Source organism: Podarcis melisellensis (genome assembly GCF_964234715.1).
Source record: "Podarcis melisellensis genome assembly, chromosome: 14".
NCBI classification, from domain to species: Eukaryota; Metazoa; Chordata; class Lepidosauria; order Squamata; family Lacertidae; genus Podarcis; species Podarcis melisellensis.
Genome location: NC_138546.1, coordinates 1,398,920 through 1,422,196, shown reverse-complemented (window position 1 = coordinate 1,422,196; position 23,277 = coordinate 1,398,920). Strand labels below are relative to the sequence as shown.

At 46.6% G+C, this 23,277-nt stretch overlaps 1 protein-coding gene across 1 annotated transcript in view; it reads left to right on the top strand.

The window, feature by feature from the left end:
* SLC29A4 (solute carrier family 29 member 4) overlaps window positions 1-23,277 on the top strand; it is a 41,757-nt gene that overhangs the window by 2,383 nt on the left and 16,097 nt on the right. Inside the window, exons 2-5 of the mRNA XM_081889221.1 lie at window positions 12,749-12,923; window positions 15,274-15,405; window positions 16,408-16,521; window positions 21,427-21,555. Of these exons, the coding sequence (XP_081745347.1) occupies window positions 12,761-12,923; window positions 15,274-15,405; window positions 16,408-16,521; window positions 21,427-21,555 (538 nt within the window). The 5' untranslated portion in view covers window positions 12,749-12,760. The remainder of the gene's footprint in view (window positions 1-12,748; window positions 12,924-15,273; window positions 15,406-16,407; window positions 16,522-21,426; window positions 21,556-23,277) is intronic.

Genomic DNA, 23,277 nt, shown 5'->3' with positions numbered 1-23,277 from the left:
CTATCTTCCCCAGCTAACATGGTGCCCCACAGAAGGTTTGGACTACAGCCCCTCCCCCAGTGCAGCTGTGCTGGCCGAGGCCCTTGGGAAATGTAGTGCAAAGCGCCTGCTGGTTAGCGACGGCTGGCTTAAAGTGAGGCAGCACGGAGGGTGTCATCCGAGAGCACCTTTTGATTGCAAATCCTCTCTGGGTATCCGTGGCCGAGCTGCTTCCTTTCAGCCTGATGGATCTCCCTGGATTGTTGTAAGGATAAAGTGGGGGGGGGGATGTATAGTATCGTGAGCTCCTTGGAGGAAGGGGTGCAGACAAAAGAGTAAATGACACAATGCTTAGCTGGTATCCCTGCACACGCTTTCTCGGGATCCAGCCCTGCTGGTTCCCAATACAGATTACCTCCATGGCCAATTTTGCAAACCAAGGGGTCTTACAATGTATGGGGTTTTGTTCCCCGCACGTTCCAGTCTTGGGTAAACGTTTTGTTTTCTTGTGACCACCCAAACAGAAGTGTCACCTTTTATTTATTTGGGGTGTTCTTAGGCCATCTGCCTCCCATGTTTGCGGGACTGATACCTTCATAAATTCCAAAATACAGCCAAGGAAGAAATAGCAAATTCCCAGCAACCTCGCGGTGCTTCTCTTCCACCTGATTCACAAAGAGAGCCTTGCAGATTTCTTGGGTTGGTGTAGAGGATGGGCTTACTTTGAGTAAATGGAAAGGTCTTTGCTTCATCTTTGCCCCTATCTGGCTTCTCCCCACTGCAAGGGGGGAAGGTTGTGAATGCTCCCTTGCCTGTATCTACTCATGTGTAGCCATAGGTTTTCCTGGTCCATTGTAGTGGGGTTGGACTGGATTACCTTTGGGGGGTCCCTTACAATTCTACGATTCTCAAAATAGGGTGTAGCAAAGGCTCTGTGTATGTTTCTGGTAGCTGTTGGCCTCCTATGGGCTTGTTACACAACTGTCTATCTTAGAATGAAATCCCTCTCGTTACACCAAGGGGAAGTTGAGTCTGCAGCCATACAGATGTCACTGGACTCCCAACATCCTGAACCCCCTACCAGGTATGAGGGGAACTGTAGGCTTGTGGTCTCTAGAGAGCCGCACCTTCGCTCTCCCTGATTCACCTGTCCAAGGGGTGTTGGAGCAACTATTATGTCTTCAGGGCCTTGGTGATAGTTGGGAACCCCCGCCTCTCCCTTCTGAGTTGAAAAGGATGACGCCCAAAAGGCAGAGTGATCCCCCCTGATAGAGCGGGTCTCATAGCCCCACAGAAAAATGGAAGGATGGCGAGGTGCCTTAGCTCTGAAGGAGAATGGGCGTCCGGCGTCAATCCCTCAACACGGCCGGCCCTATCATTAGACAGAATGAGGCATATGCCTCTGGCAACAGGTTCACAAGCAATAGGCTGCGCTGGGCACAGAGCAGTCTGCTCCATGGGTCTCTAACCCCAGCTACTGTATGGTGCACAGTGCAGTCAGAGATTCCACTGCCTGCCTAGCTGACTCTCAAAATAAATAAATATGGATTTGTTAACAAAAAGAGAGAGAGCGCAAACAGAACAAAAGGGATGAACATTCAAGAATTTAAACGACAAAGCATCACAACCCGGAAGGACAAAAGTACCGTACAAAGGTTCAGCACAGCTCCAAAATGGATAATAAAAGTATTAACTCATATGAATATCCCCTTTGCAAATACAAAAGATACGTGAAAATAGCCCCCTGCAATGCCGGAATGCAGTTCCATCATTCTTGAGAATAAAGGTTCTATATAGTCTCAAATGAGCCAGACATCTGCATATACCACGTGCCGCAATATTTCTATAAGAAATAAAATCATGCCATATATATAAAAAGGGTCATTTGAGCTCTGCCCTTTTGATACTTCTAATTCATGAGATAATTTTAGTTTGTGAGATGCTGTCTTGGTGGCTTCTGTGTGTGGGATGGGCCCCCTGGACCAGCATCCGCTGACCAGATGCTCTCCAGATGTGTTGGCTAAGACCGGTGGGAACTGTTGTCTGAAACACCTGGAGGGCACCAGGGTAAAGAATCGTGGCTTCAGTGTTTTTTGCCTTCTGTATCAAGATGTGCATTGATGCCAGATCTTAAGTGCTGTGCTCTTCTGCGGAGGAAACTGCCCTTCCTAACCACGCGTATTTTAAGATCACAGAAGTGACATTTTGGAAGCAACAACAAACCTCTTGGGTCCCACAGTGAGAACTAAGAAGAAGAGCAGAACATCAGACCATCGTTGCGGTGGCCTGGGACTCGGCTCAGACTCGGAACCAGAGGAGTCTCATTCTGCACCGGATCCTTTGCCTCAGGCATCACCTGAACCAAGTCTGGGGCCTGATCCTGAAGAGCCCAGTCTGCACAGGTCCCCCTGCAACAAGCACCAGCTGGGCCGAGTCAGGGGCCTGAGCTGCCCTGGCTCCAGATGTGGGGATGACCTCGTTGCCTCCAGCTGGGCCATCACTTACAGCTGCTCCACTACCGGTTGGGTCAGGGGAGGCTGAGGCGGCCTCTGGGTCTAGTAACCCACCGACGTCTCCCGAGCTGCAGAGACTAAGGTCTGAGAGAAGGAGAGACCTGAGTACTCTCAGGAGGAGTGCTCGCCTTCGGGTGAGACAGGGAGGTGAGTTGCCGGGGGATCAGGACCAGCCACTACCCCTGACAAATATAAAAGGCTGTCGGACCCCGTCTCAGGTTGCGGGAGCAACATTGCTGTATGCTAGACCCTGACCTAGCCTGGTTTCCTGCCTCATGTTCTGCCTTGGCCCTGTCGGACTGACTCCCAGCGGAACATTCAGATTCTGGACCAGACCTGGACCACGTTTCACAGGTTACCCCTGGGCCCAGCACAGTCATCTCAAGACCATCAGGGACAGATGGCCATCCAACCTCTGCTTTAAAAGTTCTTCCTGACGTTGAGCTGGAATCTCCTTTCTTCTGACTTGAAGCCATTGGTCTTCCCCTGTGGAGCAGGAGAAAACAGCATCTTCCGTGTGACAGCCTTTCAGATATTTGAAGACAGCTCTGATACTGTCAGTGTTTGTAAAAAGCAAAAAAAAAAAGGAGGAAAAGGTTCTGACCTCCCTTTGCCTCTTCAGCCTGGTCCTCGGACCCTTGTCGGCACAAAAAGAGTCCACGAGAATATCCTTGCAGAGTTTTATTCTTAAAAGTCTTTGTGCAAAACACGACTGAATAACTCCACACACCAGCACCAACCAACCCAAACACCAGCCTCAGCAACAAACTAACATTTCTCACTTATATATACAACTTGGTGCAGACCGCTGAGTCATGCTGACCCAGCTTTATTCGCATTAAAGAAACAGCGGCCATTTTAGCCGTGACACCCCTTCTGTTTCTTTAAATGCGAAAAACCCCAACAGAAACAATACATACATACATACATTATATACATAAACCCAGTTTTGTCATCAGTTCATTATGGCATGTTGCTGGCAAAGGCTTGGTGAACAAATCAGCAATATTATCTTGTGATTGACAATACTCCAGTTTGATTACCCCATTCTGTACACAATCTCTAACATTCGCATGACGGATAGCAATATGTTTTGATGCGGATTTCATTATTTCCGAGCCCGCTAATGCAATGCACGATTGGCTATCTTCATACACTTGGATAGGCAAATCAACTTTACAATTTAGATCTTTTAGTATCTGTATAAACCACATGATTTCATTGCATGCTAGCGACAGGCTCCCATATTCTGCCTCACAGGATGAGGTTGCAACAAATCCTTGTTTCTTTGACCTCCACCCAATTATGGAATTGGCAAACATCATAACCATTCCACTTGTAGATTTTCTGGTAGCTACACAGCTTCCCCAGTCCGCATCAACAAATACTTCTAGTTTTTCGTCTTGTGTACTAGATATCTTCAAACATACATTTAATGTCCCCTTTAGATATCTGATAAGCCTTTTCAAAGCACACCAATCAGCAGTACTGGGTTTAGATACACGTTGACTCAGAACATTTGTAGCACATGCAATGTCTGGCCTTGACCACTGGCTTAAATATAACAGTGATCCTATTTTTGAGTGATACAACTCAGGCTGATCAAATTTATCATCACACACTGTCTTTGGGAAATCTGGTGTCATGGGAGTCTGAACTGGCTTGCAGTTTTCCATGCCAAACTGCTCTATCAAACGAAGAATTTTCTCTTTCTGACTCAATAGGAAGCTTCCATCAGCTTCCTGCCTTACTTCTACTCCCAAGTAATTGCTTACAGGCCCCAAGGCTTTAAGCTTAAACCTCTTTTCCAGTTGACTTGTGAGCTTCTGGATCTCATCTGTGGAACTCCCTGCCACAAGCAAATCATCAACAAAGACTAAGAGCATTAGATATTTGTTGCCTGATCCCTTGGTGTACAGGCATGGATCAGCCACACTCCTTTTAAAACCAAGTTTTACAAGGGCTTCATTTAAACACTGGTTCCAACACCTTCCACTTTGTTTGAGACCATAAACAGCCTTTCTCAAACGCCAGACTGCACCATTCTCCTCTTCAAACCCAGGGGGTTGTCTCATTAATACTTCATGGTCTAAATTTGCATGCAGATATGCAGCATCAACATCAAAATGGTGCACTGCTAGTTGTCTTACAGCAGCAATGGAAAGCATTAAGCGAAAAGTTTCACTCTTTACAGTGGGAGAAAACACTTCATCATAACTCTCCCCTTTAATCTGAGTGAACCCTCTGGCTACTAATCTGGCTCGAAAACGTGGTTCCCCAGATGCAAGGGTTTTCCTTTTGTAAACCCACTTGCATGACACCACTCTGCCACCAGGTGGCGGCATTATGACCTCAAACACTTTGTTACGTTTAAAAGAGTCCATTTCTTCTTTCATAGCTTGTTCCCACAAAGCACGTTCCCCAGGGGGTAAGTCTAAGACTTCATTATAACTTTGTGGTTCCACACAACTCACATTGCATACTCTCACTCCTCCTAGGGTCAAACGCTGAGGAGGTACACCCTTGTTTGAACGCTGGGAGCGCCTAGGCACTATTACTTCTTCTTCCCCCCTTATCTCTGGCTCTTCTTCCTCTTCCTCTAGAGAAGTATTATCTTTTGCCACATCTTTTGGGGAAATCTGTGCCTCCTCCTCCTCTTGCTCCTGCGTTGCCAATGGCTGAGAAGAAGCCTCTTCTCTTACTTGCAGGGGCAGTAGGCAATCTGGGTTGGCATGGATCACAGTCCATCTGTCCTGGTCAGCGAAGTCTGCACTTCGTGACAGAACTACTCGTCCTGGGCGTAAATTGAAACGCCACCCTTTGCCATAGGACTGATATCCCACAAACCGCAGTCTCTGCGCTCTAGCACCCCCTTTCTGGCGCTGAGCTTTGGGGATGTTTACATGTGCCCAAGCACCCCAGTTATGGAGCATTGTCCACTCTGGTTCTTTCCCAAACAACACACGATAAGGAATATCTTTTATAGAGCTAGACCAGGTTCTATTAATCAAAAAGTTCGCTGTCAGAAAAGCCTCACCCCACAGCCTATGGTTGTGACCCAATCCTGCATCCACTAGCAGGCAGTCCTTTACTGACTGTATTACAGCCCCACGTCTTTCACACAGACCATTTTCAGCAGGGCTATAAGGGTTAGTCAAACGATGAGTGATCCCCTTACGTCGCAACCATGTCCCAAATTGTTTGTTCAGAAATTCTCCACCCCTATCTGTTTGCAACTGCACAACAGGGCGAGCGAAGAGCTTTTCAGCTTGGGCAACCCATTCTCTGAATGTGGGGAAACACTCAGATTTCTGCTTTAACAAAAACAACCAACTAAAACGTGATTTATCATCAATTACCAGAAAAGCATATCTGGCGCCTCCTTCAGTCTTCTGTGGAAAAGGGCCTATCACGTCACAATGGACAAGTTCTAAAACCTCTTTAGATACTCTGTCACTTTTAGAAGCCACAGGCTTCCTCTTAGATTTGGCCATTTTACATACATTGCAGTCTAGGAAACAGTTACAGCTGTTTACTTTTAGGTTCTTGCACACCTTTTGCATCTCTGAAAGCACACGGAAATTGGCGTGACCCAGTTTTCTGTGCAGTTCATGTACACACCCCTTATGAACTGGCAAATTATCCTGAACCACCTGGGCTGCTTTAACAGGCTTGTCCTGCATTACATATAGCCCATTTTCCAACTTTGCATGGCCACATACCTGAGTTCCATTCTTTATCAGACAGCCATCCCGTGTGAAGTTAACACTATACCCTGCATTAATCAAACAGCTTACAGACAGCAAACAATAGTCCAAACTGCTGACAAACAGAGTCTCTGGTAGAGTAGTGTTCAAGCACTGCAGGAAACATGTTCCCTGGCCATCAATCTTGCTTCTACGACCATCAGCAAGATAAATTGAGTCTTTTTCATCAGCTGGCTTCCCCAGGGTCTTAAAGTCCTCCCGACTGTTGCAGATAATCCTGCTGCTCCCAGAGTCCAGCAACCATGTTCCTCGAGGTATCTTCCTCTCCTCTCGAGAAAATGCAGAAACAAACTGAGCAGAACGCGTGTTCTTCTTCTCTGAAGAGAACCCCTTCTGCTTACGTTTCTGCGTTGATTGCTGTCTCTGCTCCACGTCGTCTCCTGGAAGTCTTGCCCTGCATTGACGTTGGAGATGCCCGGGTTGGTTGCATCTATAGCATCTCCTCACTGCCATGGCCAAGTCCAAACCTTGGCGTTGCTCCATTGGCAGATTCTGCTGCTGGCCCCCTCGACTGTAACTCCTCCGCTCTTGGAGTTCAGCTTGTTTATCTGACCTTCTTTCTGCTTCTTCGGTCAATCTTCCAACCACATACTCAAGGGTCAGATCTCGGGGATGCATACTCTCCATGCTGTTAATCACGGGCAACCAGCTTTCAGGCAAACTTGAAAGAATAATGTAGGTTTGGTCAGTCTCATCATAACGCTTACCTCTCTGCTGTAGTTGAAGAAACAGAGATTTCAGCGTTTGAAGATGAGTTGCCAAACTCTCACCTTCTTTCATAACAGTCCTGAACAGCCTTCTAGTCAGAGAAATTATAGTTCCAGCAGTTTCTCTGACATGCATTGCCCTTAATAAATTCCAGCACTCAAACGCTGTGCTGGCATTTGCTACATGCAATAACTGAGAGTTGCTCAAACACAGCATAATTTGGGCACGAGCCCTTTCATCTAGCCGTTTTTTCTCAGCAGAGTCAGTCCTCAAAACCTCAGTTTCAACACAGTCCCATAGTCCATCTCTCCTTAACAACTGCTGCATTTTAATTGACCAACTCAGCCAGTTGCTTTCTGAGAGAAGTTCAAAAGGGATGCCTCCCCCAATATTTACAACTTGGGAAGACTGGAAATCTGCCATCTCTGCTGGTGCTTGCTGAGCCCCTTCTGTGGGGCCTCCAGCAAACTCTCCAGACTCTCTCTTTAGAGTCCCACTAGATGGTCCTGGCTGGCACTCACCGGCTTCTAGCTGCTGCCTCTGTTGACCCTCAGGTCCCGCCTGGCTCTGCAACTGGTGTAGCTGCTCTGTGAGTCGCCTACTGTGGTCCTCTAGCAGTTCAAACTGTTCCAGTAGCCGACGCTGAGTGCTTTTCTGGTCCTCAGATCCTAGCTGCTCCAGCGTCGCTGCAGACAGTTACAGCTTGCCACCAACTGCTCCAACGCACAGCCACTGGCTCCATACACCACCAGGACTCACCAGCTCCCTGCTGAGATGCTGTCAGTCGTTTTGCACTCTGCACATGCTCAGAAACACTGGGCCCATAACCTGTCAGTGTTTGTAAAAAGCAAAAAAAAAAAGGAGGAAAAGGTTCTGACCTCCCTTTGCCTCTTCAGCCTGGTCCTCGGACCCTTGTCGGCACAAAAAGAGTCCACGAGAATATCCTTGCAGAGTTTTATTCTTAAAAGTCTTTGTGCAAAACACGACTGAATAACTCCACACACCAGCACCAACCAACCCAAACACCAGCCTCAGCAACAAACTAACATTTCTCACTTATATATACAACTTGGTGCAGACCGCTGAGTCATGCTGACCCAGCTTTATTCGCATTAAAGAAACAGCGGCCATTTTAGCCGTGACAGATACCACCTCTGTCTCCTTTTGTCCAGCCTCAACATACCCAACTGTCTCCACCATTCCTCCTAAGACTTGTCCTAAGTATGTTTCCAAGCACAATTCAAAGTGTTGGTGCTGACCTTGAAAGCCCTAAACGGCCCAATAGACCTGAAGGAGCGTCTCCACCCCCATCGTTCAGCCCAGACACTGAGGTCCAGCTCCGAGGGCCTTCTGGCGGTTCCCTCCCTGCGAGAAGCGAGGTTGCAGGGAACCAGGCAGAGGGCCTTCTCAGTGGTGGCGCCCGCCCTGTAGAACGTCCTCCCATCAGATGTCAAGAAAATAAACAACTATCTGATGTTTAGAAGACATCTGAAGGCAGTCCTGTTTAGGGAAGATTTTAATGACTGATGTTTTAATGTATTTTTAATCTTTTGTTGGAAGCTGCCCAGAGTGGCAGGGGAAACCCAGCCAGATGGGTGGGCTATAAATAATAAATTATTATTATTATCCAGACCCTTTATTATCCTTGTTCCCTTCCTGCACCCATTCCAGCTTGTCAATATCCTCCTTCAACTGGGGTGCCCAGAACTGGACAGAGTAGAGTGGTGCTATCACTTCCCTTGATCTGGAAACTAGACTTCTTTTCTGACACCAGGTTAAGATGTTTTATTCACCCAGACATTTTAATCTGTCTCCAATTTGTAATATTATTATTTTTGTCTACTGCCTTTTATTACGGTTGCTGACGTGAGTGTTTTGCTGCATTGTTCTTCCTAATTTATTATCTATGTCGCTGTGTATTCCACCCGGGAATCGCTTCGGATGGGCTGAATTCTAGAGAAGGCATAAATGAATATGAAGGGATGGTGGAACTCCTCTGAAGGCCACGCTTGGGCCCCAAGCCAGGCTCCGCTGGGTTGCTTTGCAATGGCACTGGACGGAAAGAGGCTGATGAACAAACTGAGGCTCATGTTTGGGGCGAAGCATTTGCACAACCATTTCTCCACTGATGCCTTTTGAGATCAGAACACAAGCAAACAGCCATATCCCAAGCAAAAGGTTATATAAACCGGCTCTGTGAATTTTTAAAAGAGGTGCATGAAAATTAAAAAATATGGGAAATGGTTTATAATGAGTTGAAAAAGGTATTTAAGTATACCTTTACTAAGAAACCAGAGGCCTTTCTCCTGGGCATTGTGGGCCAGAGAGTGACAAAGAAGGATAGAACTTTCTTTTTATATGCAACTACAGCAGCAAGAATTCTATTGGCTAAATATTGGAAGGTACAGGAGCTACCCACGCTGGAAGAGTGGCATACGCAGCTGATGGACTATATGGAACTGGCCGAAATGACTGGCAGAATCCGAGACCTGGGAGAAGAGGCAGTGGAAGAGGACTGGAAAAAATTTAAGGACTATTTACAAAAACATTATAAGTTATGTGAATGTTGAGAATTTGTTAAGTTTTTAGACAACAAGCTTCAGATTTCAAATTTTTGATATTGCTGAATTTAAGTTCTGATGATGAAATGACTAAAGTCTAGGGTAAAGTTTCTATATTGAGGACTGTTGGAATTGTGAACTAACAATATTTCCCCTAAACCTAATATACAATTGAGGAAAGTACAAAACACAGGAAACAAGGTATTAATTTGCTGTAACTTTATTTTATTGAAAAAGATGCAGGGGATGGAAGATGTGGGGAAGTCCAGTAGATCATGAAAAATGGTTTTGTAAAGTAAGATCTCTTTTTTTGCTTATAACCTTTTTCCTTTTCTTTCTGTAAAACTGCCTTTGTTGAATAATTGACGATGTATCTGACCTTGGAAAAAAGCAAATAAAAACATTATTATAAAAAAAAAAAGAAAATTAAAAAATAGTTTTCTCATTCTATTTCACATGCCTTTTGCTTATTGCACAAATCCTATTGTTTGCACCTTCTATTTCACAAGGAGTTGATTCATGCATTCATTCATGCTTTCTGCATGATGCCCCGATCTAGACTACCCATGAAGGAGGAATTTTTAAAAAATCAGTGTCTGAAAAGCACAAATAGGTTATGCATTTGCCCACCTTATTACTTAACAAATAAGCAGAAAAGTCCTGTGGCACCTTAAAGACTTAACACATTTGTCATGGCATGGGCTGGTTCACTCCAGCGGAGATCCTTCCATGGGCTGGATCACACCCACGCCCGCAATTTCCGACGTCTGCATCTGCACAGACGCAATTTCCGGCGTCTGCATAGTTGTGATTTCCGGCGCCATGGAAGTGAGTCTGCGCAGCTCCAGTTTAGCACAGTGTGCGGGGACTCACCAAGCGGGCAGCTCGGTTTGGGGGTGGCTCGCGGGCCGGTTAAACGACCCCCGTAGGCCACTTGTGGCCCATGGGCCCTAGATTGCTGACCCCTGGCATAAGCTCTGACGGGCTTGGAGCCCAACAGGAGAGGCTTAAGACTTGATGCCTCCATAAACATGTTGGTCTTTAATGTGCCAAGGAACTGCAGTCTTCTTGTCACAAGAGATTAACATGGCTACCCCTCTAGATTATTATTATTTTTGAAATCCATTTGGTAAAACGACTCTTTTTGAAAATGCAAAACTGCAGCGGGGAGGAAGGGGGGCGGCGGCTGCTTGATGACATGACAAGGGAGCCAGCCAATCGGTTCTGAACCACCCTGAGATGTTGTGTGAACCATTCCTGAGATCTACGGGCACAGGGTGGGATACAAATTTAATAAATAAATAAATTTAATAACAAATAACAAATAGGTAGCGTACACAGCTGGCTTCTGCTACAGACTACCAGAACCTTTTTGTTTTCTCCAAAGCTCAAACTTTTGGGGACAGGCACATTTTGTCCTCCCAGGACAGCTTGGCTGAAATATCAGCGCAGAACAGGTGTGATAAGACGTGCCAGATTTCTCACGGCAACCAGGAGCAGTGCTAGAGGTTGACAATCCCATCCACCATACCTATTTCCAGGGCTGTGCCCATGAAATGCGTCTGGTTCATGCCTGCGATATCTGTGTGTCTGCCACCCTCCCGACCATTATTCTGGCTGCGTCTGATCTCAAACTGGGCAGCGGAGAATCGGCTCCAGCCTCAGATTGGAATCGAGGATAACCAAAGGGAGTTTGTCAAACGTGTCCGCGGAACAAAACACATCCCACCTCGGCTGAATATTGACAACGAGCGTTAGATAACAGGTTTTAAAATAGGGTTGCAATATAAAAAGCAAACAGCCCCACACCTCTTTTGCCATCGCTGTGTATGGAAATCATTTCCTGTCTGGCCTTATCTTGGACGAGACTTTTCTTTTTATTTTCCTATCGAGGATTTGCAGGCAGCAATCTCTCTCCCCCCCCCCCCCCCGCCTCTCTTAATACTGGCTGTTTGTGTGCTTTTATTCTTCAGCTGAAGGGAGTTAACGTGGGGTTAATTAAGCACAACCAGGAAAAAGCACAGAGAACATCTGTACTCCTTCCTAGAGACAGCTGAGGCTATTAAAAAAAACCCCAAGGCTGCTTTTCTGGTAGAGACCAGCAAAGCGTGCTAGATAAGGTAGAGAAAGAGGCTTGCCTGACGCTCCCGCTTTCTGATAGATGAAATAAATTTGTTACCTAATACAGATTTTTAAAAAGCTTTGAGGTAAGGAGCCTTTCATAGCCCTCTCCTCCTCCATGAATTTGCCCAGTCATCTTGTAAAGCCATCCAAGTTGGTGGCCATCGCTCCTGTGGCAGGGAGTTCCACAGTCTCCATAGTTCCGCTTAGGCTTTCTTTTATCTCTCCTGAATCTCCCAGCATTCAGCTCCATTCCCACAAGTTCGAGGGAGGAAAGCTTTTCTCTGTCCGCTGGTCCACGCACTTTGCACTCACTCCCGCACGTCAATATTTAAAAGACTGCAGGAAAGTGATGCAAATCTCACGCCAAGACGCTATTTGCATCTATAGTTGTGTAAATGGTGCAGTTTTTGCACCTATGGTCTGCATAACAGGCCTGTTCGTGCTGGCCTTGGAGAGAGCCAAGGAACTACGTATGGACGCTCTTAACCACGGGTCAGCAAACTTTTTCAGCAGGGGCCGGTCCACTGTCCCTCAGACCTTGTGGGGGGCCGGACTATATTTTGAAAAAATAATAATGAACAAATTCCTGTGCCCCACAAATAACCCAGAGATGCTTTTTAAATAAAAGGACACATTCTACTCATGTAAAAGCATGCTGATTCCTGGACTGTCCGCAGGCTGGGTTGAGAATGCAATTGGGCCGCATCTACTGGGCTGAGGCCATTTAGGGCTTTCAAGGTCAGCACCAACACTTTGAATTGTGCTCAGAAACGTACTGGGAGCCAATGTAGGTCTTTAAAGGACTGGTGTTCTATGGTCTCAGCAGCCACTCCCAGTCCCCAGTCTAGCTGCCGCATTCTGGATTAGTTGTAGTTTCCGGGTCACCTTCAAAGGTAGCCCCACGTAGAGTGCACTGCAGTAGTCCAAGCGGGAGAAAACCAGCGCATGCACCACTCTGGCGAGACAGTCCGCGGGCTGTCAATTGCTGTCCCAAGTGCAACTGAGCAGCTTAGTGATTTGCAAGGTGTGTTGGGGGGCACATTGCCCGCCTAGCTGTCTCTACTTCTGCTCTCGTATTCTCTCTCCCCACGCATAGGGCCAACCAGCCATGGGTTCCGTGGGGGGCGAGCACTTCAAGGACCTCAGCCCTGTGGTGACTCCCGAGGGGAATGTGGTGATGAGCTTCAGCTTCGACAGCTACCAGCTGGAGGAGGAGGAACTTCAGGCCAAAGGCTGCCAGGCCAAAGGAGTCCTCACCTTCATGGAGCCAGGTAAGGGCCCCAGATGTCGTTTCCACGCAGGGTGTCGTGGGTCGTGATCAAACTCGTCACCTTATGCAGTTGCCTTTGCTTCCTCAATAACGTCCACTTTTGCAGACTCCAGACGCTTTGGACCACACAAGGGGGGCCCTGTAACAACAAGAGCCCTGTTTAGGGAAGCTTTTAATGTTTGATGTATTATAGTATTTTAATCTTTTTTTGGAAGCCGCCCAGAGTGGCTGGGGAAGCCCAGCCAGAAGGGCGGGGTATAAATTATAAAATTATTATTATTATTATTAACAACAACAAATAAATTAATTTATATCCCTCCCATCTGGTTGGGTTTCCCCAGCCACTCTGGGTGGCTCCCAACAGAATATTATTATTATTATTATTATTATTATTATTATTAATACAGTCATAACTCGGGTTGAAGTTGCTTCAGGTTGAGCATTTTCAGTTTGCACTCCGCGGCGTTACTTCCGGGTTTCACAGCTCACACATGCGCAGACTGTTAAAATGACGCCACGCGCATTCACAGAAGTGGCGAATCACAACCCACAGACACGGGTTGCGTTCGCTTCAGAATGCGAACGGGGCTCCGGAACGGATCCCGTTTGTATCCAGAGGTACCACTGTAGTGCGATCAAAACATTTGGAGGGCCATACGGTCGCCTCACATGCGCAGTCCATACGGATGTTGCGCGTGCGTCACCGGGTGGTTTGCCCCACCCCTCGGCGTCCCGCCACAGGTGCCTGAGAGAGTTCCTCCCCCACTATAGCAGGGTTGTCCCAAGACTTGTAATGAGAAATTTTCCACCTTTCTATATTTCCCAAAAGGAGATGTGGGTTTCCCTTGCCTGGCACAGTAAACGTCATGTTTTGCTGTGGATCAAGACCACTTTGCTCCTCTGAGGGATGAAGCAAACCACGCTCCCCAGCTCATCCTTAGAGCCAAGCGCAGGATAGTGGTTTGTTTTCTCCCAGGAAACTGTGACCTGCAGCCCAGATTTCTTCTTGGTTTACTGATGGTGGTTTCTTGGAGCAAAAGGAAGCACAAACCTTGGTTTGGTTGTAGAAAACTTAGCCAGGGATTGTGATTTGCTTCTTCTGGGCGATGCTAAACCACATAACTCCGGTACAGCGTGACCGACGGATTTTGCGTTTCCTCTGTTTGTTAGACTCTGTTAATCTCTTTGCATATAGACTGGTCTTTCCACGCTCCATGATATGTGATTTGGAGACGTTGCACAGCTAAGATCTGGTATTTGAGCACCTCCTGAGTATCCGCCGAAAGGTTGCAATTTGCTGAATGGAATTTAATCAGACTGGTATTTATCGTCTTGAGTGCGCATCATCCCCTCAGGCGCTAGATACCCTGCAAGAGCCTGCCGCTTTCGAACATTAATGCCAGCATCTTAAAAATTAAAAGCAGAGAGGGGTGGTTAAATCCCTTTTCCAAGCTGGAATGAGTTTTCTGCTCTGGAACATCTTCCGTTTTTATCCTCTGGGAGCCCATGAACTGAGATTTGTGCCCCTGCCTTCTTCATAACAGCTCCAATCCTGTGCACGCTTACTCAGGAGAAGGCCCAGTGAGCAGAGTAGGCATTATTTGTGAGCAGGGTTGCAATGTTTAGTTGGCTGAATGAATTAAATATTTTATTGTGACGGCACCTGCACAGTGTACAGTGGTACCTTGGTTTTCAAGTGTCTCAGAAGCTGAATGTTTCGGAACCTGAATGCCCAAAACCCGGAAGTACCGTATTTTTTGCTCTATAGGACGCACCGGACCACAAGACGCACCTAGTTTTTAGAGGCGGAAATCAAGGAAAAAAATATTATTTCCCCCCCCCCCCAGCCCCCAGAACTTGCAGCCAGACCTTTGCACCTCGCTTTTCGAACGTTTTCGAAGTCGAACGCTCTTCCAGAGTGGATTACGTTCAAAAACCACTATACTCTTTTCAGCACCTGCAAAAAACATCCCTGCTTGGGCAAGCCTACCCAGATATCCAGAGTGCTGGTGTGTTTTCTTGTTTATTGCTGGCTTTCAATTTTTGAATGCATTGTTTTTACGAATCATTTAATTGCCCAATTTTCTTTGTGAGCTGCTTTGAGGTTTTCTTCACTATAAACGCCACAAAATAAATAAAAGTAGCCTCTTCCTAACCATTTCTCCAAACTAAAAAAAGCTCCAGATGTTGCAACGTTTTCTCATTATCGCTCCATCCTTTTGATAATGTTGGGTGCCCTTTTCTGAACCCCTTTTTCCAAGTCTGCAACTTCCCTTTTGAGGTGAAGCGACCTTTTCTCGGTCTCCCGCAATCCTGTCCCTCTCATTTTCTCTCTTCTTTCCTGGCTATAGCCTGCGAAGACCCTGAGCCCCAGGATCGCTACCATGGGATTTACTTCGCCATGCTGCTAGCAGGGGTCGGTTTCCTCTTGCCTTACAATAGCTTTATCACAGACGTGGACTATCTCCATCACAAATACCCAGGTACGGTTTCCTCAATATTTCAGAGAACATTCTGGAAGGTCCAAAAATGCAGGTTTAGGCTGTTTTCCCAGAGCCAGTCATTCCATCCCCAGGCATTCAACACTCCTTCAGATATATTCCCCCTCCCTCCTTTCCTTCTTAAGTATTTTTATTTAATTCTATCCATACTATCCAAATAACAAAACATGAGACAAACATGTAAAAACTAAACTGAATCGTTCCAGGCTGGTGTGGGATGTTAACATCTACAAAAAGAAGTTCTAAAGCTGCTAAGATCATATATGAGACAAGTTCTTTTGATTATTGGAATCATGGAGACGATGCAGCGACAATATTATTATTTATTCTTGTTTATTTTATCCAATTTATATACCGCCCTTTATCCAAAGGTCCCAGGGCGGTGTACAACATTAAAAACACATCACAGAACATCAATGATAAAAGCGTAAAAAGAAATGTAGTACAAAAACATACTGATAGGTAGCCTAATAATAAAGCAACCGTCCCGAGAAATATGTCAGAGGAAATATGCCCCTCCTCCAGCTGTGTGTTAGTGGGCAGAGACAAAAGGGTTTATGGGATGTAGGATTTCAGTTTGGATGATGCAAGCAAGGAAAATTGATAGTATTATTAGTTTCTATCGTAATATTCATTGTCTCTTTAAAAACTAAATGCCAAAAACCTTGCAGTGATATCTATGTATTGAAGCTGAAATCACCAGGTGCGAAAACACTCAAAGCTCTATGGAGATAATTTTAGGAGGTCCAGCTGATGGGTGGAGTTCATAGCTGTCAACTTTTCCCTTTGCTTGCAATGAATCCTATTCGCAATAAGGGAATTTCCCTTTAAAAAGGGGAAACATTGACAGCTATGATGGAGTCGCTCCCGTCTTGCTTCTGGTTTGAAGGCAGAGCTGGCGGCCAGAGAAAGCAAATCTCGTGCACCCGGGGCCTGGATCCTGAAAGCTTATTTCTCCCTCCTTGCTGCCTTTCTCTCCTGCAGGGACCTCTATCGTGTTTGATATGAGCCTTACCTACATCTTGGTCGCCTTGGCAGCCGTCATCCTCAACAACGCGCTGGTGGAAATGTTGAGCCTCCACACCAGGATCGCGGTGGGTAAGTCTGGCCATTTAAAGCTCATGATAGGCTCACCGCTAATGCAGCGAACCTCTGTGCACAGCTTTCTTCCGTTTGTCAACATCTTCCTTTAAAAGCGCAGATCTCGGGAACGATGTAGGCCACGTTTCGCCAACCTCGAGCGCTCCAAGGACTCAGCTACATTAGTTAAAAAGCAGCGTTTTGAATGTGTTATAAACATGCAACACCAGATGGCCAAAAAAAAAAGGATTATTTGCAATTTTACGTTGTGGGTTTTCCTTTTGTTATAACGATTTAATTTCTGACATTTATAGTGCTTTTTCCCCAGTGTGTAGATCCACCCCAAGTGTTTTGTACAAATCACATCAGTCCCAACCAGATGTTTTGTAGTCCAGAACATCTGGGGGCACCAGGTTAGGGAGAATGGATGCGGCCTCCTAGATGATGATGCAGATGTTGATGATGATGATAAGTAAATATATATATATATATATATATATATATATATATATATATGCAGGTTTTGGTGTCCTCGGGTGTCTTCCCGTGTAAAAGTTGGGGTGTCTAGGCGACGTTTCGACGAGGTCTCACTCGTCATCTTCAGGCTGGTGCTTTCGGCTTCTTGTTACTGGAACAGAGCAGGATCTCAGTGTTTGAGTTCCTATAAATACTGTTGAGGGGGTGTGGTGTATAGCCTCCAATGTTCTGGGCAGAGAGGAAGTTCCCAGGCTAGTGTGCCTTTTCTTCTTTTGTTCCTTAATTACTTGAGGGATATCTTGAGTGATTTCTTGAGTGATATCCTGAGTACCACTTAGGTGGGTCATTAGGTGTGGATTAGTTGCTAAAGTCTTTGTGTCTTGACCTCTTGAACTTTGTGAAGAGTTTTTCTGAGAAGATGGCTGTACTGCACTTAGTTGTGCTCTGGCTTGGCTTCGTGTATAGGGGCGAGCTGTGGTTTTGTGGCCTGTGTCAGCCAGATCTGTGTAGGGATTGCAGGGGGGTGCAGCATCCGGAGGTGCCACCATGGTTTGGCTACTGGATGGTGTCTGTAATTTATCTGTGGAGAGGGTCTGGGTTTGGGTCTGGTGTGGTTGATTGGTGATAGCGTTCTGTGTGCCTCTGGATCTGGTATCAGTTTTTGTGGGGAGGGCTAATTTCCAGATGTCTGGCAAGCGGGATGTGTCGTCACGCTTGTTCATGTTGTGAGGGTGTTTCTCTATCTCGATGGCTTCCATGATTATTCTCTTGTGGTGATGTTCCATGTTAAAGAGCAATTTGGAATCTGCAAAATTAATTTCGTGTCCTGTTTCTTTCATGTGTTGGAAAAGAGAGGAAGTTTTTTCTTCTTTTTTGACGGCATTCTTGTGTTCTGCGATACGTGCATTTATTCGTCTGTTTGTTTGTCCAATGTACGTGGCTGGGCAGACTTTGCAGGGTATTTCATAGACCCCTTGGTTTTCCAACTGGATTTTATCCTTGGGGTTTCTGAGGATATTGGCTATTTTTTGGTTGGTGCAAAAGGCTGTTTTGATATTGTGTTTATGGAGGATTTTGCTAATTTTATCTGTAGTGCCCTTGATATAAGGAAGGAGGGCCATGCCATTGTTTTCTTCTGTGTCTTGGTTTTTGGGGGGTGTTTCTTTTTGGATTAGCTTCGTAACCCTGTTTTGCTGGTATCCATTGGCAATTAACACATTTGAGAGATTCTGTAACTCAGTTGTCAAGTGGTCTTTGTCAGCCAGGCGTTTGGTTCTGGAGATGAGAGTCTTGGCTACGGAGTTTATTTGTGCAGGGTGGTGGTGTGATTGTGCATGTAAGTAGCGGTTGGTGTGTGTTTTTTTCCGGTAGATAGTGTGTCCTAGGGAGGCCATCGATGTTGTATCTCTCTTCACACAAGTGCCCATTAATGAAGCCTTGACAGCCATTCAAAACAAATACAATCCCCCCGAATACATCTTGGACCTGACCAACCACTGCCTAACCAACACGTACTTCATCCACAATGGACAAAGATACAAACAGATAGAAGGAGCACCTATGGGATCACCCCTCTCACCGGTCATCGCAAACCTGTACATGGAACACTTTGAAACCAATGCTTTAGACAAGTCAGAACACAAACCCAAACTTTGGCTCAGATATGTTGACGACACCTTTGTAATTTGGCCACACGGGAAGGAAAAACTGGATAGCTTCCTCACACATCTCAACAGCCTACACCCCAAAATACAATTCACTATGGAAATAGAAGCCAACAACCAACTTCCCTTCCTTGACGTCCTAATCTACAAAAAACCTGATGGCTCCCTAGGACACACTATCTACCGGAAAAAAACACACACCAACCGCTACTTACATGCACAATCACACCACCACCCTGCACAAATAAACTCCGTAGCCAAGACTCTCATCTCCAGAACCAAACGCCTGGCTGACAAAGACCACTTGACAACTGAGTTACAGAATCTCTCAAATGTGTTAATTGCCAATGGATACCAGCAAAACAGGGTTACGAAGCTAATCCAAAAAGAAACACCCCCCAAAAACCAAGACACAGAAGAAAACAATGGCATGGCCCTCCTTCCTTATATCAAGGGCACTACAGATAAAATTAGCAAAATCCTCCATAAACACAATATCAAAACAGCCTTTTGCACCAACCAAAAAATAGCCAATATCCTCAGAAACCCCAAGGATAAAATCCAGTTGGAAAACCAAGGGGTCTATGAAATACCCTGCAAAGTCTGCCCAGCCACGTACATTGGACAAACAAACAGACGAATAAATGCACGTATCGCAGAACACAAGAATGCCGTCAAAAAAGAAGAAAAAACTTCCTCTCTTTTCCAACACATGAAAGAAACGGGACACGAAATTAATTTTGCAGATTCCAAATTGCTCTTTAACATGGAACATCACCACAAGGGAATAATCATGGAAGCCATCGAGATAGAGAAACACCCTCACAACATGAACAAGCGTGACGACACATCCCGCTTGCCAGACATCTGGAAATTAGCCCTCCCCACAAAAACTGACACCAGATCCAGAGGCACACAGAACGCTATCACCAATCAACCACACCAGACCCAAACCCAGACCCTCTCCACAGATAAATTACAGACACCATCCAGTAGCCAAACCATGGTGGCACCTCCGGATGCTGCACCCCCCTGCAATCCCTACACAGATCTGGCTGACACAGGCCACAAAACCACAGCTCGCCCCTATACACGAAGCCAAGCCAGAGCACAACTAAGTGCAGTACAGCCATCTTCTCAGAAAAACTCTTCACAAAGTTCAAGAGGTCAAGACACAAAGACTTTAGCAACTAATCCACACCTAATGACCCACCTAAGTGGTACTCAGGATATCACTCAAGAAATCACTCAAGATATCCCTCAAGTAATTAAGGAACAAAAGAAGAAAAGGCACACTAGCCTGGGAACTTCCTCTCTGCCCAGAACATTGGAGGCTATACACCACACCCCCTCAACAGTATTTATAGGAACTCAAACACTGAGATCCTGCTCTGTTCCAGTAACAAGAAGCCGAAAGCACCAGCCTGAAGATGACGAGTGAGACCTCGTCGAAACGTCGCCTAGACACCCCAACTTTTACACGGGAAGACACCCGAGGACACCAAAACCTGCATATATATATATATATATATATATAATTTATATGCTGCCCATCTGACTGGGTTTCCCCAGCCACTCAGAACAGCTTCCAGCAAAATATAATCTGGTTGACATCCACCTGCCTCAGGAGACAATGGAGGAGTGTGCCTTTGGGGGTGAGGTCAAGCTGTTGGACAGTTGCAGCACCTGCTGCGGCTGTAGAGACCGATAGGGGAGAGACATGTTTTGTTGCAGTCGGGGCAGATGTAGGCGCCCGGTTGTGCTGCTGCAGATGCGCCAGGGCGTTTCTTCTCTCTGTGCTCCTCCCAGCAGTCATTCCTCCCCTGGTCACTTCTGTGGACGCACAACCTGACTATCTGTCTCCAGGCGCTGTGGTTGTCTGCAAGGGAATCCCACACAGCAGGGTTGATGTCGCCGGCCTTCATGTCATGTTTGTAGACATTTTTGTAACACAGAGTTGGTCTGCCAACAGGCCTGGTGCCGGAAGCCAGCTTCCCTTGGGGATCCTTTATTATTTAAATTTATATGCTGCTGTTCCATATAAATATGCCCAAAGCAGCTCACAACAGAACAATATTAAAAGCACAACTTTTAGTAAAAAGAACATTTTCTGCTGATAGTCCCATGAAGAACCTATTCCAGTAGTGCTGCCTTCAGATGTTCTTGTTTAGATGTCCTTCCATTCTGTGGACCAGACCAAGCCAGTGTAGATGTCGCTGAGACAGGGATGCAAACAGGCTGGGAATATGGACTTGGGAGAGCGCACTGTTGCCAAAATTTTAGGGGAGAATGTAAGAGGCGAGGCAGCTGCTAAGTGGAAGGGATTTCCATCCCATAATCCCAATTCTACATCTTCACCATCATCATCATTATTTTGCTTATCTTACAAAAACTCAAGGCGATTTACAACAAGAAACAAACATATATTAAAACCAAATCAGCATGCCACCCACTCAGTTAGTAAAGAGCCAAAAGCCTTGCAAAAAAGGATTCCCCCCCCCCCCCGGCACCTAAATAAATGTAACAATGGTCCCAGGCCAGCCTCTCTGGGGAGAGCATATTCCGCAAGCTGGGAGCCGCCACCCCGTTCTCATGTTTCCACCCTCCGGACCTCACCCAGGGAACAAAGAAGGGCCTCAGATGATGGACGCAGTGTCTGGGTCAGTTTGTAGGAATTCAGCAAATGTGGTTTGTCCACATCAGTGAATGGGGTTGGCTTGCAGCTTGACGCTCCGGGGACTTCCTGCTGAGAAATGATTCCGCCCCCCCTTCTCTGTTCCAGGGTACCTCTTTGCCTTGGGCCCCCTCCTCTTCGTCAGCATCTGCGACGTCTGGCTGGACCTCTTCACCCAGGCGCAAGCTTACGCCATCAACCTCATTGCCGTGGGTGTGGTGGCCTTTGGTTGCACAGGTAGGCGGAGGGCGGGCAGGGGGCAGCCAGCCTCACAACGGACACAATAATTATTATTATTTCTGCCCTGCCCATCCGGCTGGGTTTCCCCAGCCACTCTGGGTGCCTCCCAACAGATTAAAAACAGCATAAAACATCGAACATTAAAAACTTCCCTAAACAGGGCTGCTTTCAGATGTCTTCTAAAAGTTGGATAGTTGTTTATTTCCTTGACATCTAATGGGAGGGCGTTCCACAGGGCGAGTGCCACCACCGAGAAGGCCTTCCGCCTAGTTCCCTGTAACCTCGCTTCTCGCAGGGAGGGAACTGCCAGAAGGCCCTTGGAGCTGGACCTCAGTGTCCGGGCTGAACGATGGGGGTGGAGACTGTTAGGATCGTCCTACTCTCGTGTAGGACCCTGGTAGAGACACATGCCCGACTAGCATGTTCTCTCCCTGCTGGTCAGTTGTTCAGGAGCTTCAAAAGCTTTCTTCAGCCTGAGCATCACAGCAACAGATGCCAAAAGACATCAGTACACTTACGATCCTACAGAGTATTTGCGTAACAGAACTCAGTAGCTCAGCATTTTGGCTAATCTACTTTATTTACATATAATACACTTGGAGCATTCTGACTCAGCTCCTTCCTCTTTCTCATCAGAAAGCAAAGAGAGAGAAAAACAAAGGATAATAGTCCCACATCACAGAATACAGTAATACCAAAACATCCTGCCTGCATCACTTCCCACTCTGTGGAATGAAAACTTATACCGTCATGTGATAGACAACAATCCCATGACTGCAAACACGGAGCAAGAATCCTAACACCTTCGGGTATACTGGACTGAGGCTGTTTCCCCTCCCCTTTAATTGCTTTAGCTGAGATTCCTCCATTGCAGAGGGTTGGACTAGATCAGTCTTTCCCAACCTTTGGTCTCCAGCTGTTTTCAGACTACAATTCCCATCATCCCTGACCATTGATCTTGCTAGCTAGGGATCATGGGAGTTGTAGTCCAAAAACAGCTGGAGGCCCAAGGTTGGGAAACACTGGACTAGATGACCCTGGGGGTCTCTCCCAATTCTACGATTCCACAATTCTGCCATTTTCCTCCCTGAATTCCGCTGCTCCCTGTAGGCACAGCCCAGATCAAAGGCAAGACTTAAGTGTCACAAAACGAATCCAGAAAGCCGTTTCTGGAATAAGTCTGGAATCAAGCTTGAACTTGCTGGCAGCTTTCTCCAACTCCGTTCCCTCCAGATTTGTGGACTTCTGCTCCCATCAGCCCCAGGCGGCCAAGCCATTGCTGTCCAAAACAGCTGGAAGCCACTAGGCTGGGAAGGCTGACAGACTAGCCATGCTCCTAATCTAGGGTTACCAGACGCCCCAGTTCCTGGGGTCAGTCCCTGGATTTGCAAATCAGTCCCTGGACAAATTCCATCCCCGGAATGTCCCCAGATTTGCAAATCTGTCCCCAGTAGCCCAGAGCCAGCCTGGTAGTGCAGTTGGCTCCGGCTGGCTTCAGGAGCTGCCCGCTGCCACGGAGCCCACCATTTTTCTTTGCCGAACGTCCCCATATGAGGTGTTGCGTACAAGACACATCATATGGGGACTTCTGGGAGGCAAACTGGTGGTCGCCACGGCAGCGAGCAGCAAGCAGATCCTGAAGCCAGGCAGAGCCAACTGCACTAACAAGCTGGCTCCGGGCTTCTGACTGCCGCTGCTGAAGGGGAACCGGGGACATCT